The sequence below is a fragment of the Lichenostomus cassidix genome, chromosome 1, assembly GCF_008360975.1.
Source record: "Lichenostomus cassidix isolate B80296 chromosome 1, HeHo_3.0, whole genome shotgun sequence".
Taxonomy (NCBI): domain Eukaryota; kingdom Metazoa; phylum Chordata; class Aves; order Passeriformes; family Meliphagidae; genus Lichenostomus; species Lichenostomus cassidix.
This window is the reverse complement of record NC_139479.1, coordinates 92,038,581-92,054,694: the sequence shown is the minus strand read 5'-3', so window position 1 is coordinate 92,054,694 and position 16,114 is coordinate 92,038,581. Positions and strand designations below refer to the sequence as shown.

Sequence of the window (16,114 nt, the reverse complement as noted above, 5' to 3'; positions counted from 1 at the left end):
AAACTATTTTACTGGATTATTTTCTTGGCTGTGTTAGTTATCCTGGTGCAAGGTACAGGGAAAACAGAGGTCTTTCTAACATAACTACCCATGGATGGGTAGGCTGCTTGTGGTAGCCCTCCCAAACTGTATCAGAGTGATAAATGATATATGGTCCTGTGCCTTATCCAGGATGTGGTGCAGCTACAACATATTTCAGGTTATTGCATTCAGTGACCAAAAAAAAAAAAAAAAAAAAATCTATGCCTTTGTTGGTCATGAATCAGGCAGGTTATGAGCTAATATCAAGGAGAATAAAACAATAGGGTACCATCCACTCTTTGTACAAAGAGTCTGGGTTTTGTCCCTTTCAAGAGATGAGAGACTACAGAGTGTTCCCAGTGAAGTTGGAGTGTTCCAACGGTTAATTCATGCAGCCTGTATAGGACATCAATACTCACCCCCACTCTTAACTGAACACATCACAATTTCCTGACAAATCCAGTTCAGATCTTCAGTTTCATGGTGTTTTCCATGGCTTACCATCACAAACCAGGATGGCAAAAGTCATAGGGTATGGCAGGCTTAACAAGCTTGCAGCTGTGTCCTGAATCACAGGAAAGGGATCAGACTGTGTGCAGCAAGCAATGTGCTGTCCTGCTGCTGGAAGCTGCAGGTCAGTGATCCCAGAAAAGAGCTCTGCTGTCTGGAATAGAAGAGCTAATGAAGCTGTTTGTGCTCCCAGGCAATGCCTGTTAAATTATCCACAGCTACTTAGACCAGGTTGCCAATGTCCTACAGAACAATAGCCTGTCAGATAAGAAAGAAAAGGGCCTGGGTGACTCTCTCCACCTGCTCTGTCAAAATACAATCTGTCAATCATCTGAAGAGGAATGCAAGAGGAGAGCCAAGGACTTGCATCATTCCAAGGAATGTCATTCCTGCTTTCACCAAATTAAAGCTGATCTGTATTGTCATTTGCCATTGAATTATTAAAGTACTTTTTCCCTTCCCTGCCTTCTTCCCAGGTGTCAGTGCTACAGTCAACAACCTCAGTCACACTTTAGATACCTCACAGGGTTAGGAGAGGTTTCTTTCCTGTGGGCTGCTTCAGGGCTTGAGGACTTACAGTTGAAGTGAGAAAAATGCCTGGTTCAACTGCTCACTGAAGAACCAGAAAAGGAAGCAACATAGCAGTTTGTAAATAATTTTTTTTAACTTCCCAGATAGGTAAGCTATGATTGCTGCATTAAAATGAAGCACCACATGCATCCCTGCCTTCTCTGCATAAGTGCCAACACTGCTCCTTCCCTTTGCACTTGTATCTTCCACTTCCCAGCCAAAAAGAAATAACTAATTTCTGTGGTCCTAACTCAGATAATTGGCCAACAAACACTATTGACAAAGTCAGTGAATGAAAGAAACTGCGGACAAAGTTGCTAATGAACTCCTTGAGGAGAGTGCACAAAGAAAAAGTAATTTGGCCCTCTTGTCCCCCAATACAGGTTTAATTTCACTACCTGTCCATTCAAAGCCTCCCACACAAGCTCAATAACACTCTTTCTTCCAGTTCTGCAGTCACAAGTTTAACCATGAAAAAAATTGAAGGAGAGAGATATATTTTAGAAACCTTTACAATGATCTAAAATAGCTCTTTGATGCATAGCAGATGTCTTCAAAACTCGCATAAATGGAGCCAAAATGCCTTGCAGTTCTGGAAAAGGGAGATTCCAAGATAAGACACGTTTCCAACTGCAGCAGCTCTGGAAGAGATTTGGAATTTATATTAATTGTCAACCTCAAGGAAAACATTTAAAAGAAGCCCTTCTGTCTCCCATTTTGAGACAAGTGTCTTACTGGGCTTTATGCTGCTCAAAGACCTGATGTCTGCCTGAAAGCAGTTCCTCTGTATCTGTGAAAGACAGCAGATGGGTTCAGATGGGGAAAAAGAGAGAACCACAATCAGTGACACATGGAGGTGACAGACTGAGGACGGCCTGCCCTTCATCATAACCTCTAGTTTGTTCTGAAGGAGGTGCTTGGCAGGCTTCACTGTAAGGAGGAGGACTGAGGAGGGATTGGAAAGGAGTCAGAGAGATGGTGTTGAGGGATGCTAATAAGGCAACACCTCTGAGACACACAGCATGGGAGAAAAAATGTGAAGGGACATGCTGGAAAACTGAACAACAGAGCCAAGAAAACTGTCCCCATAGCCAAAGTAGGGATGGGATTCTCTGGTTCTGTTGCTCGCAAGTGGGGATAGCCAGAATAAAGATTTGTTATTTATATACGTTTTTATAAAAGGGAGAAGTCTGTGTCCAATATGATGAAATAGGTGGTACATCTGAGAAAAAATCCCCACAAAGCACCAACAGCCAAAGAGATGAGTCAGGACAAGAATCTTCTTACTGCTCTGAGGAATGCATCTCATGTGTACCAGGACTTAGTTTTCATGAACATTTAACACCCTTAACTCCAACAATGTTAGGCTGTTCTCACAGAATAGCTACAGAGTACCTTTTACTTGAATATAAGAAAGAATTAGATAGAGAACTGACAGACTAATGCAGCAGTAAGATGGAAGATTTGGTATGAATAAACCCTAAGAACAGAAAAAACAGCGCTAGAAGATTCTATATATAATTAAAGGTGAAAATAATCAGCTCTGTTTTCCCATAAATGCAATTGGCACAATCATGCTTAATACCGAAAAAAGCAGAAGAGAAAAGTCAGGGAGTGATGATGATACCATAGAGGAGTAATGTTCCCCTCATCAGCTCTGTTCCCACCTCTTCCTGGCAGTCTTCCCTCATCTTCCTTCTCTTGGCATTGCAAGAAACGGGCCAGAGATACAAACTGCATATATGGCTTTCATATACATTAAAGCTCAGAAGGACTTTGGTTTGGCTGCAGAGTCAAGATAGGAAATCTGAGTAACCCCAACCTCAGCCACAGGCTCCAAATCCAGGAGGTTCTGGATGTAGCCCTTGGATTAATCTCCATTCCAATGTGTCATTCTACCTTTCTGTCTCCAACCTTCCTTCTGCAACACTCACCCCTTTTCTGGCAGCTGAACTGCAGTAGATAGCTGGACTATCTGTAGCACATGCAGAATGTTTGTTCTCAGCCTACCTCAAATCCTCTTTAACCCCTTACATACATGGGAGTATCACACAAGACCTTTCATATGGGGCTAATAGATTAAAGAGTATTTGACAGAAGAAGAAATCAGCAAAGGAGTTCTCCAAGGACATGATATGGAAGGATAGAAACCTACCTCTTGTTCTCATCCTGCTGACATGACATATTTTTAGGGGTTGAAGGTTTCCTTGCAACCCAAGCTGCTAACCCCACAGAGTCTGGCTACTGAAAGGATATTCTCCTTCCAAGTTTGCCATGTCCTTGAGCGTGGAGGGCACAGTTGGCTAGCAGAACAAAGATGGTGAGGTCTCCTTTATTCTGTCTCCATCCTGCTCTTCACTCACCTTGAAGATCAAATGCCTTCTTTACTCACCTCAGAAGACACAAGGCTTCTGGCTGTCTGCCAAAGTGGAGAGTAATATGAAATAAACTGGGCCACTGTTTGCCTCTCCCTTTTAAGACAAATCAGTAGGAAACAAATCCCATGGTTTTCAGAGAGAACCTCTTTTATGTAGTGTCTCAACAGAAATCCTTTTCCCTCAGTCTGGCACCAGCACCATTTTGTGTCTACCACAGTACTGTGCATTACCAGCAGTAGAGATTGGGACAACTAGGTGAAGACCTAAGCTAAATAGAATTACAGGTCCAATTCTGTAGAGCATCTATTGAAGTAATTTCATTTGTTCACTTGGAAAACCTGGTTACTGTGCCTGGGAATTCACACCACTAAACGAGCTTGAAGTACGTTCAAGATTCTTGCCACTTTTCTACAGCTGCCTATATCGCCACTGAAATTTTCTTTGATGCTGGAAGAGAAGGAAACTACTGTACAGTTCATAAATCAAATCCAGTTGGATTTCTTACCTGTAGGAGTCAGGTGCCTCCAGGTGATGACAGGCTCAGGACGCCCATTCGCCATGCAAACCAGGGTCACATTGCTGCCCTCATTCACGGTGATGTCCGAGGAGATGTTGGAGATCTTTGGTGGAACTGTGGAAACAAAAGAAAGTTTGACCTTGTTAGAAGCAGAATTATGGAGGGCAGCTTGCCTGGTTTATGAATCTACCCACCTATTAACCAGAGCCAGCCACAAACTCATCTCACAGCTGCACAATTCATCACTACCCAGGTTTCTGAAATTACATCCAAATAGTATGTCCTCTTGTGCAGTTTGTATTTCAAGGGTCTGCAGGTAGAAATGGCCTTTGCTGCAACTGCGATGCTTTGTGTTTGGACAAGTTTTTTCACAAAATGACTTCTAAGAACTTGCCTGCCTGCCCCAAGGCTCCATGGAAGGGGTCTGCAGGCCCCAGTTATCATCCCAGCTAATTTTTACACTGCAGAGAGTCCAAGATGGAGTCCTACATCTTCCTGTAGCATGCCAGGCTTCAAGGCACTAACTCAGAGGGTGTATTACTTATTGGTTTCTGTGACATCTGTCAGCCAAGAGGGATCCCCCTTAGGCTACCTGCAGTAGGTAGCTTCTGTATGACTACACCTCACATGGCACAACACCAAAGGTATAGTACAGTCTTTCAGATTCACAAGACCAGCCATGACTTGGGCATTCAAGATCCTTAAAGACCTTCCAAGCTGAGTTTGTGTCATGGGACCAGAGTGACCATGAACTGGGACCTGAACAGGCACCTCCAGGTGTGGAGTGTGCCAGCTGTTGCAGTCTTTCCTCTCTCACATCCATGTCTAGCTTCCATGCTTCACACCCCATGTCAGGTGGTGAGCGAGTTTGACTAAAAAGGAATCCTCTAATTTATTTTTTTTTAAATATATTTTCAGCTTCCAAATTTGTGTGTAGCGAGGAATGAAACAACATCATTTTCTGCTTTGCTTACCACAGAGTAAACAGACAGCAGCTTCCCCTTCCCCCTCCCTGGCAGGAGTGGCTGATGGTCCTTTTGAGGCAAAGCTGCCTATAAGCTAGGTGGGGAAGAGGAAATGAAGCCTGAAGAGAGCAACTCACTACTTCCAGCTGTGCTGCTGGATTCACAGGAATATTGTTTATAACCCACAGCTCATTAGCCCCTCTCTGCAGGCCCCAAACTCACGGGCACTGCTTGAGTATCTGTGACCATGGGACCCCCTTGAAGAAAGAGGACCTTTCAAGCAAAGGGAGGCAGACACTTATTTTCCAATAGGCTCCCTCACCCAGGCAAGGAGGGATTTAAGCCAGGCACAGTGGGGTGGGATTGCCATGACCTGTGGAGAAGTGACAATGCAGAGGGCAGTGAGGAAGCAGCTGGGGGACAACACAGTAGGGAATGCTTTTGCAGGACAGCTGGGGGCCCATCTCAAATGCCTGTGCACCAGTGCAAGAACATGGTAAAAAAATGGGAGGAATCAGATGTTCACACAGATTCACAGTGTTATAAATCCATTGGGATGACAGAGCTGGGGTGGGACAGCACTTAGGCCTGTCCTGCAACTCAGATACAGACTTTCTAAGAAACACAGGCTGGAAAGGTGAGGAAAAGAAATGCAGAGGAATGGCTGGCATGCACCCAGCTCTGGATGGTGAACTAGCTGAGAGCTCAGATGTAAGGATCAGAGGATATCACAATGTCACTCCTGTTCTTTGGTGTTTGTTACCAACCACTTGATTAAGAAGAGGCAATAGACAAAGACTGCTTTGGACAGATAGAAGAAGCCTCCCAATCACAGTCCCTCATTAGGGACCAATGATATTTTCTGGAAGGGAGCAAGTGCTAGGCTCAAGCAGTCCAGGACATGTGGGGGCCCTTTAGGTTCAGCATGAGTTAGCAGTATGCCCTAGAAGCAAAGATCAAGCATCCTGGTTATTATTAGCAAAAGTGTAACCCCATAAGTGGAGGGAAGCACCTATAACCCTTTACATGGTGCATCTCAGGAACTACATCAGTTTTGGGCTCCCCAGTACAAGAAGGCCACTGACACACTGGAGCAAGTTCCATGGACGGCTCTCAAGATGGTCAGAAGATGATAGCATATGACTTCCAAGGAGAGTCTAAGAGAAATGGATCTGTTCAGTCTGAAGAAGAGAAGGATGAGGGAGATCTTATTGCTCTCTACAAACAGTGAGTGGGAAGGTGCAGAAAAGACAGAGGCAGGCTTTACTCAGAGGTGCAGAGTGAACAGTGAAAAGCAGCAAACATGAGCTGCAATGTAGGGAAAATTCTGACTCAAATGAGGAAAAAGATTTTACTTTCAGAAAGTCAAAGACAAGAACAGGCTCCTCAGAAGAGGGGGTGGAAGCTCACCCCTGGAGATATGGAAAACTCACCTCCTTTCTTTCGCAGTGGATGAGGGGGACACCCTGTCCCATGGCTCAGGACAGACTTGCACATTGTTCCAGCCAGCAGACCTGCAGGCTGGGAGAGCCCTGAAAGTTCTGGTGCAGAAATCCAAACTGCTGCTCCTACTTACAGAGGACAAAGCAACTTGGAGGGCCACCTTGGACCTGATAGAAGCCCAATGTACAGAAGAGGACAGAGGGTCTTGGTCTGGGAAAGAACATGAGAGGCTGTTATTTCTGCAAGAGTTGTGTCCCAAGTGTTCTTTCAGGGGACACATGGACAATGACTTTGGAGCATCCTTAGCACAACTTGTCCATGGTGTACTAGCAGCAAACCTGGGTAAGCAGAACCCAGGGGTAAAACCAGTGGCTAGACCACATTTTGGGAGTATTACCATAGCCTCAAGGAGTTAACACTTGCATGAGGGAAAAAAAAAAGCCGTGCAGCAAACCAAGAAAGACTAAACTCAAGCAAGAGTAGCAGGTAGACCTGTGGGCCAGTGTGAAGTCCTAGTAGAATGGTGCAATGCCAGCCAAATGGCTGAGAAGAGAGCAGCAAAAGCCACTACAGGGTGGCAGCAGAGCTCCAGCTGGGACATGTGTAAACTGCTGCTTTCCAAAGCCGTCAAGACATTTTACTTCACAGAGGATGAAGTAAACTCAGGCAGTACAAGCAGATCTGACCATGCCTACCAAATGCCCAAGAGGAAGAGCATGTGTCCAGATGGTCATATCTGGCTTGCTGCTTTTTCAGATCAGGGTGAAAAGGACATCCAAGGCTGAAATTCTGTTAGCAATATAATGACTGTTTTCTTTCAGCTGCCACCTTGGTCAGAAGGCAAGGAAAAGCTAAGACAAGGGGGAATAGGGCAGGAAGTAATTTCCCTCTACATTTAAAACCTGGCTTGGCTTGATCTGCTTAGAATCCAAAGCCAATGGACAATAATTTCACTCAGATAAAAAGTCAGAGGCTTTTAATTTTCAGGGCGTCAAGCCAGCATGTTAAAATGCCAAAACTGTCAGCACCAGCAACAGTTAGCATTGCCTTCTTGGCACTTGTCATTACTTTGCACACACCTTTTTAGGACAGCCTTAAAATGAGAAGCTTTGACCTTATTATTTTTCCCCATGTGTGGGTTTTGTTATGTTTTCACAGGTCCCAGACTGCTTTAGGAAGGATTGCTGAGAATAAAACCTCCTGAGACCAGAATCTTCTGAATGTCACAGCCTCCATTTGCCCAGCCATGTTCTGTTGACCCTCAAGTGGAAAACTCTTTTGTGTCTGGCCTCTCTGAACTACTAGCAGAGGCAAACCCACAGGCTGCAGCCCCACAGCAGGGCAAGTACTACAGCTAAACAGCACTTCCAGGCATTTTCATATTCCAGCTAATAGCTTTTTCCTTCAGGGGAAAACAGTCTGCTGCTGGACCCCTCTGGCTCCAAGGACCATGGAAAAGAACTGCCAGAGTCTCTGGTACTGCTGAAAAGAGTAAGATTGTGGGTTTCTTCCCCTCTTTCAGCATAAATCCTATGGGGTATCCATCACTCTGTGCTTAGGATCCCCCTGGTTGGGGTGGGTAGCAGAGATAGACACAAAAGGAAGCACACTGCAGTACCCCACTGCCCCATCCCCAGAGAGGGAGGATGCCTCACCACAGCAGGGACTGATTCTAGAGAAATGGAATTGAACACTGAGAAGAACAGCTTGAAACTGACGTACTCATTTCTTCTACATTTCTTATCTACAGGACAAGGCTGATGGCAGCCCAGCAGCTCATCTTCCACATCACTGACAGTAAATAACAAACCCCAAGGTAACCAGTGACCATTCTCCATGACAGAAGCTCGCATTGGAAGAGAAGGGGAGATGCAAGGCAGGAGTGAGGCAAGGGCAGGGATGCTGTAGGGTGCCCTGGGCTGGGAGGGCTGCAGGGCAGGAAGGGTGCAAGGCCAGAGATGATGTGGGAGATTTTAAGTCCCAAGAAAGACACAGTGACAGAGCTAGGTAGAACAGGCTTGTGCAGAAACAGCTTGCTCCAAGCTCATTCTAGTTAATTGCCGTCAATCCTTCACTTCATGACAACTGCAACTCACATTAATTTAAATAATAAGAAAGACTGAGACATGAAAAATAGATCATGCTCCCCTAGCACAATCACTGTTGCTCTCCAGATGAAAGCAAGTGATTTGTTTCCACAAAAACACTCACTATAGCAGTTATTACAGACCAGAGGCTGCATAGGGGAGGCAGCAAGGAAACCACAAACAAGCAAACACGCAAACATCTGCTGTTGTTATCCTTGCCTTTTATGACCGAAGCCCTTCAGAGCTCAAAACTCCTCCTGAGATATTACCTGGGATGATGTGGGCAGGCTGGATCAGCGTTCTAATTCAAGGCTATGGAAGGAGGCAAGGAGCACTGCTACACCCCTAATATCACAATAAATGAGTAATCCTGAAAGGTTAAGAGACACGAATCCACAGGCAGGAGGCCAGCTCCTGAGTACCTTTCCAGGATGGAACAAGAAAGCATCAAGGCCACCTTTGCTAAAGCAAGGCTTCTAGAGATCTTTTTTTAATGCACTTTATGGTGAACCTATCCCATGCCACAGCACCCAAACAGTTCAGATCCCTGCCTTTTGATCAGAGCACCTGCACATAGCACAGGCACAGAGTAGCAGGAATGGGAATCACTGCTTAGCAAAAGTGGTACAAGGGGTATTTAGAGGCTGGAGGCAGCAGCTCCTGGCTCCTGCACTGATGGCACTCTGCTTTCATGATGCTTCACATGACACCTCTATGCAGCAGGAAGATGGGTTTGTGAGAAAAAGGGCAGGAAGCACAGGACTAGGAACTCAGATTGGGTATGGGAGAATAAAGAATGCAAACAAAGAGACAGTAAACACCAAGCTAGAAAACAGCTCTGTGCCCTGTAAATGCACTCACACAAAATTCAGTCAGATGGCTGGACTGTTCCCTTTGGGTAAACAGAGCCCTGCATCTAAGACCCTTAGATGCAGCTTTCCACTGTGGGGTAGCTACTCCCCAGTCTCAAATTACAGGACTGCTCAACAGTACAGTATTTTGTCAATAAGTCACCAAATACATTTTAAAAATACAGCTCTTATTCCCAGTCTACAGACCTATAATACCGCAAAAGCTATTTAATACCTCCAAGACACAGATGCAAACAGTAATGAAATATCCTAAGAAAGCCCATAAGCTTCATTTAAGTGGTCTAACTGCTTGTCCGAAAAAGGGCACCTTGATACAAATGGAAGAAAGTCACAATCCCTTCCATATATCCTCATTAGTTGCTTCCTCCAGCCTATTTCCTTCCTCTCCATTGGCAAGCAGGACCCCCATCTGCTGAATAAAATTAAGCATCCCACCCACTAATACACAGGAGTCACCAGCTCCCAGGCCAAAAAAAGAAAACATCAGGACTTCTCTCCAAAGTCAAAGGAACTTTGCAACCACAAAAGCTCTCCCCAGGTGCCTATCAATTAGCCTCAAGAGTTCTTATTTCCTTGTCCCCAGATCCCAATTAACAGTACTTTATTACAAACGCTAATAAGCCCCAAGGCAGAGGCAGGGGGCACACTGACCATCATATGGTCCTTCAGTGCTTTACAACAACCACCTTGCTCACCACAATTAGGGATCCTTTCCTGGGGCAATTAATTGACAGCAAATTGGCCTCATTAGTCATTGTTTAGTTAAAGTGTTTAGTAGTGAAGAGAGAACCTGAAGCAGGGGCTGAGCTGCTAAACACAACTAAATGGTTTAATTTCCCTCTTATGTGTGCAGCAGGCTAATCACAGCTCTTTACAGCAGTAACAAGGAACAGCTTGTTGATGCTAAAGTCCGCAAAGGGAGCAAGCTGAGGGCTGGAAAGTAAAATCCAGACACCCTTTGGGATATGGCATGGTAGTGTTTCTGAAGCATTTTACAGAAGAAATGCGACATCAGACACAAGATGTGTTTTTTACGGTCTGATTCACGCTGCAGCCTCAGCCAGAGGGAGACGAAGCTGTCAGCAGAGCGAGAGGGCAGAGAGGGAAGTTGTTGAACTTCATTAAAGAGAGTGGACTCTAACAGAGCCTTCTGACCTTCCACTGTGCTAGGCTTGTTCCACTCTGCCAATGCCTCGCTCAGCGTTACAGCTTCTGTGAAGTCGAGGCAAATGCTCAAGGCTTGGGAACCAAAACCCTCTCAAAAAACACTACAGTGTTTTTACAAGGTGTAAAATTCCCTCTTTCTGTTGTCTGAAAGGGAGTGCCTCATCACGTGGCCTTTAGGGAAGAATCTATCCCAGACAGAGCATGGAAACCACTTTAAAAGATCTGCAGTTCCCAAGCCACGTTGTGCACCCCACCACTCTGCACCGCTGCGGCTGATCTCCATTAAGCATCACTGCTGATGCCAAGAGAGGCCAGGAAGAGCAAGGCACAGGAGCTGCTAGCTTGGGCCTTGCATCTCCGTGAGCTTCCCCCATCATGCAGCTGAGCCTCACCCGCTGAGACGCCAGGCAGGAAATTATTGAAAATCCAGATGGGGACTGTGCATATCGCACTGCCTGGGAGCAGAGAGGCAGACAGGAGCCTGTAAATCAAAGCCATGTGCAAAGCTACCCATGAGCTGGGTAGCGTGTCAGAGCTCACCGCACTGGAGAGGAAGAGCTTTCAAGCCAAAACATTTTGTCCAAAGCAATGCTCTGCCTCATCCAATATATAGTTAAGTGTCTGGACTATTTTCCCGCATAACATTGCGTGGGAAGTGCTTCCAGCACATTCTTTCTTAGCAGAGAGCAGCACAGAGTGCAAATGTCTTGCACTGTCCCATTCCTGAGCTGTTGGAAAAGTCAGCACAAAACTGGTCTCAATTGCTTATTATCATTGCCGCTGATTTTATTTTTTATAGACCTCTCTCCACGAAATTTTCAGGAGAGGAATTATTTAGCTTCCTGAGAGAAACACAGAAAAGAACAGCTGTCAAGCCAGCCTTGTTTTTAGGTGCACTAAGGTGACACTGTGGGACAGGGTTAAAAGCAGTCTTGCTCCTGTTTGTAGCCCAGCACCTCCATTTCAAACCTGCATGCCAGCCTTTCACTCTGAAACAGCTCCAGCTCCAAGCCTGAGCCCCAGCCTTAGACCAGTCCTGACAGCATTTCACCCACACCTGGCTTTTTGGTGTCCCCTCACCAAGCACAGGTTTACAGAACCCACATTTGTGGATCCTGATGCAGCCCAGGAGAGGAAATTCTCAGTTATGTGCTTAGCCTGTAAATGAAAGCACAAAACAGAAGTCAGGCATGTGCCCAATATCCGCTTATCACCAGATTTGCACTTCTAGATATGAAGCTTTTTGCTACAAAAGTTCCCTTTCTTTTCTATTAACATACTAAATTTATGCCGCTTATCTGTGGTTCCTCTCTTTAAAGTACTGCTCTGTGCATTTGCTGTCTGTGTTGCTACGGTTCTCTCTGCTTGTAAAACTGACTTCAAGAGCTTTATGGCTAACCCTCCTAGAGGAGCCTGCTGTGACAACACAGCCTTCCTCACAGGACATGTGTAAACAACAACAGAAGTGCTTGCCATGCTAATCCCCAGGGATTAACTCTTGGAATGCCACCTAATCCCAAACATTTTAAGGACTGCAGATGTACACAGCTTTTGGTCTTTGTTTCAAGTGTGTTTATATTTTCCCCTAGACTTTTTTTTTTAAATCTGGAAAGTATTTACTTATGGGACTGAAACAATACAAAATCTTTCTTTCTGCAGAAATAATCAACCATCCTGGAAAAAAAATTCTGGGAGAAAAGTTGTCCTTAAGTGTCCAGGTCCTCCAAAGACAATTCTGAGAATTTTCTTAAGATGAATTTTCTCACAGAAACAGTAAGCGTGTTGGATGTATATGTCATGCATCTGAGTCCTAATATTCAGCCTTTCTAGGCCTTGATTCAGAGCCAAGGGAGCTTCTTCTTTGATGTTCACAACCTTTGGACAAATCCTTATACAGCAAGAATGGGTGATGGCTTCAAGGAAATGCTGCAGCCAGAACAGGGATGCTTTATTAGCCAGCTGAAGGGAAAAAACCCCAAGATTATGGGTTTTTAATTGAGTCCCAGAAGCCCTTGGCTCCTGCCTGTTAACTCCTTCTTTGGGATGTAGACTAGGGAACACAGACCAGGTATGAGAAAAAAAGAACAGAGAAAAGCCAATGTCATTTCAGGGCAAGAGGTACAAGTTCAGAGAAGGTCCTGATTAAGCAAGCAGGGGAGGAAGTTACTTTCAGCTAACATCCACTCTGGATGAAGATGAGGTTGTCCACGATACCTTTACACACTGGAGAAACATAGCCAAAGCTTCTGTTTGTCTGTTGGTTTGTTTGTTTTCAGATCTCATGCTGTTGCTTGTATTCAGCTCATAAGGAACAGAGTAGAACCAACAGAACAACCATCATGAACCACTGATGAACAGCCACATACAGGCTGAGTGAAAAGGGCATCTCTCTCCAAAGGCTGTTCTCAGATTCCTTTGACTGCCCATGGTTTATCCCACATCCTCTTCGATAAGCCGCAGGGTGATGAATATGACCCTCCAAAGTGTTTCATGCATACCACATATCCAAGGATCTGGCTCAGTTTCAACCAAGGCAGCTTCTCAGTGACAAGCCTCTCACTCAAATCAAATGCATGTGGTACACGTGGTGTATCTTTTATTAGCAGGCCTTCCTTTCTTACACATTGAAGTGAGCAAAATGGAGCAGGACAGCTTGCTGTAACCACCTTTCAAGATTGCTCTCAGGCTTCTAGGGGACCAGAAAGCTACAGCAGGACTTTGGAAATGCTGGCTTTGCTTTCAGTCAAAAGTATAAAGAACAAAGATAATAATCTCATACTGGGACTTTTACACAGAATCGCAGAATGGCTTGGGTTGGAAGGGATATTAAATATCATCTCGTTCCAACTCTCCTGCTGTGGACAGGGACACCTTTCACTAGATCAGATTGCTCAGAGCTTCATCCAACCTGGCATTGAACACTTCCAGGGATGTGGCATCCACATCTCTGGGCAGCCTGTTCCAGTGCCTCACCACTCTCATAGTGAAGGATTTCTTCCTAACACCTAATCTAAACCTACCCTCTTTCAGTTTGAAGTCATTCCCCTTGACCTGTCACTACCTGCTCTTGTATTCTCCTCCATCTTTCTTGAAAGATTCCTTCAGGTATTGGAAGGCACTGGAAATTAGGTCACCTCAAAGCCTTCTGTTCTCCAGGATGAACAATCCCAGTTCTCCCAGCCTTTCCTTGCAGAAGAAATGGTCCACCCCTCTAATGACCTTGGTGGCCCTCCTCTGGACTCACTCCAACAGGTGCATGTCCTCCCTGTGCTGGAGACTCCAGAGCTGGATGCAGCACTCCAACTGAGGATCTCACAGAGCAAAGTAGAGGGGCAGAATCCCTTCTCTCTCCCTACTGGCCACTCTGCATTGGATGCAGCCCACGATACAAGTGGCTTTCTGGGCTGCAAGAGCACATTGCTGAATTGCATTGTCACAATTTCTGGTTCCAGAGATGTTGGCCTTTCCCACCACAGACAGCTATGAAATGCCAGCTGTGAGACTTTCACTTGTTAGCTACTGTTGAGCTTGGTGATAGCTGCAGCAGTCTCATTTCTAAAGGCCAGGGTGTTATCATAAGCCATCTGAGAAAGAGAAGGCAAAAAGTTCAAGGCAAAGAATCCCTCCTGTCAGAAATGCTCATCTACACAAGTCTGATCCAGCAGAAAAAAAGGAAAAAACAAATACAGTACTCCTGAAGTAAAGGCATCTTTGAACAAAGTAAGCGGCTAGCTAGAGCTGAGATGGGATTGTGGTGATCTCCTTCCCACAAACCAACCAAGAGCCAAGGTTTCCTGAGAAGGAGAGTTTCTGCTGTTGGAGGTTCCCTGCCAAAAGACAGTGGTCTGTTTTGGTTCAGCCCTGTGCAAGAACACCTTGATGTTTTGGAATTTTCCTACTGTTTTCCCTTTCCAGGCTTTGCTGTGTGGTAAAGATGTGCTGTACACATGCAGTTATCCTCAACGGGGGGAAAAGGATGAATTCCAAGAGCTTTGCTCTGTAAACACATTACATTGAATTGGTGCCATTTCAATTAAAGGAGAATCTCTCCCAGACTGCCAGGCATGAGGCTTATTCCTTGTAGCCTGCAGCTTTACCAGGACACATAAAAACACTGCCTTCTTCCCCCAGTGGGATTCAAGGCTTCAAAGTTAATGGTTTTGTTCGGTGGTCTCTTAGTGTTGCAAACTGACAGAATCACAGAATCACAGAATGTATAAGATTAAAAGGGACCACAGTGGGTCATCTGGTCCAACCTTCCTGCTCAAGTATCCTCCTAGACTACATTGTGCATTCAGGAGGATGAGGTTACATCCAGAAGGGTTGCCAGCACCTTTGGGTTGAGTGGGACAACAACTTTACAGACAACTTTCATGTGAGGTTCTGCAAGCAAATACTCACCACCCCAGAAATCCAGTGCTACTGGCTGTATACCAGGAAATAGATATCTGCTCTGATTTTCAACAAAGAACACTAACAAAAAACTGCAAATGCTTCCACTGCAGTAGGGAATCAAAAACGAAGTCCATTGAAAAACACAATCCATGTCTTTCTGCTGTATCAGCACATCCACATCTGAGCCCTTGTAAAAGCACGGTTATAAGCAACACTACTAAAAAATGGAAGGAATCACTCAGTAGGTCTGGCACTCCACACTCAGTGATTGTTCCACACACTTGTGCTTCACCTTTCTAAGGCTCAGTTCTCATTCTTGCTCTCAAGGATCTACTGCATGCAAGATTTAAGGCATCTCCAGACACTGGTACCTGACTGGTGTCACAAGATGTACAATGCTTTACCATCAACAGCTCCAACAGGTGAGTAGGAGAGTAAGAGAAGAATATCTGCAAAGCTTCAGACTGTTCCTTATAAGGAGTTAACATGCTGCAAAGTTCCTTGGCAGGACAAAAAGGGCAAATCCAAGGCAGAAGAAACAGGATTGATCCTTCACTGCTGGTATAGATTAAAGAGAATATACTCTTTTACATGAAAGGAAATGCAAGGAAGGAGATAATCAGCCCTATGGTTCATAAACCCATGGTAAAAAGCTGGACCCACAAACTATTGTGCAATCTGAACAGGAATAGAAATGTAATCAATATAGTTAGAGATAGGGATGAATGACAAGGATACACTCAGACACTTTCCTTTCTGATGGTCATGATATGTGGAAGTCTGCAAAAGTTCAGAGAGTGATAAAAAATACAAAGAAACTTTGCATCAGAAGACGATTCTGAAAACTCTGCCAAAGCACAAAGAAAAAGCAGAGATATAGCTGAGATGACATCACACTATGGATCAACCTGCCACTGGATTGGGCACAGACACTCATGACAAATAGGCACAAGGGAGGCAGCGCAAATACAGTGTGACACTATATCCTGGGCATACGCGTGATGTATGGAGGATTAAATGCCACACACACACTCTCCTGGGTAGATTGGATCTAGTGCTGACAGATACCTGAGGGATCTGTCTCTTCCTTTATACATTTTGGCAATTGCCATGCCAACAAAGGATTATGGGACTGGGGGGGTGAGAAAGAGAGATCATTTGCTACTCTGTTTAAAAGAGACTTTATCCT

At 45.0% G+C, this 16,114-nt stretch overlaps 1 protein-coding gene across 4 annotated transcripts in view; it reads right to left on the bottom strand.

Annotated features, from left to right (window-relative positions):
• LSAMP (limbic system associated membrane protein) overlaps positions 1–16,114 on the bottom strand; it is a 1,003,974-nt gene that overhangs the window by 107,957 nt on the left and 879,903 nt on the right. For all 4 annotated transcript variants that reach the window (XM_085070827.1, XM_085070845.1, XM_085070817.1 and 1 more), the window contains one exon: positions 3,985–4,110. In XM_085070827.1, the coding sequence (XP_084926953.1) occupies positions 3,985–4,110 (126 nt within the window). The remainder of the gene's footprint in view (positions 1–3,984; positions 4,111–16,114) is intronic.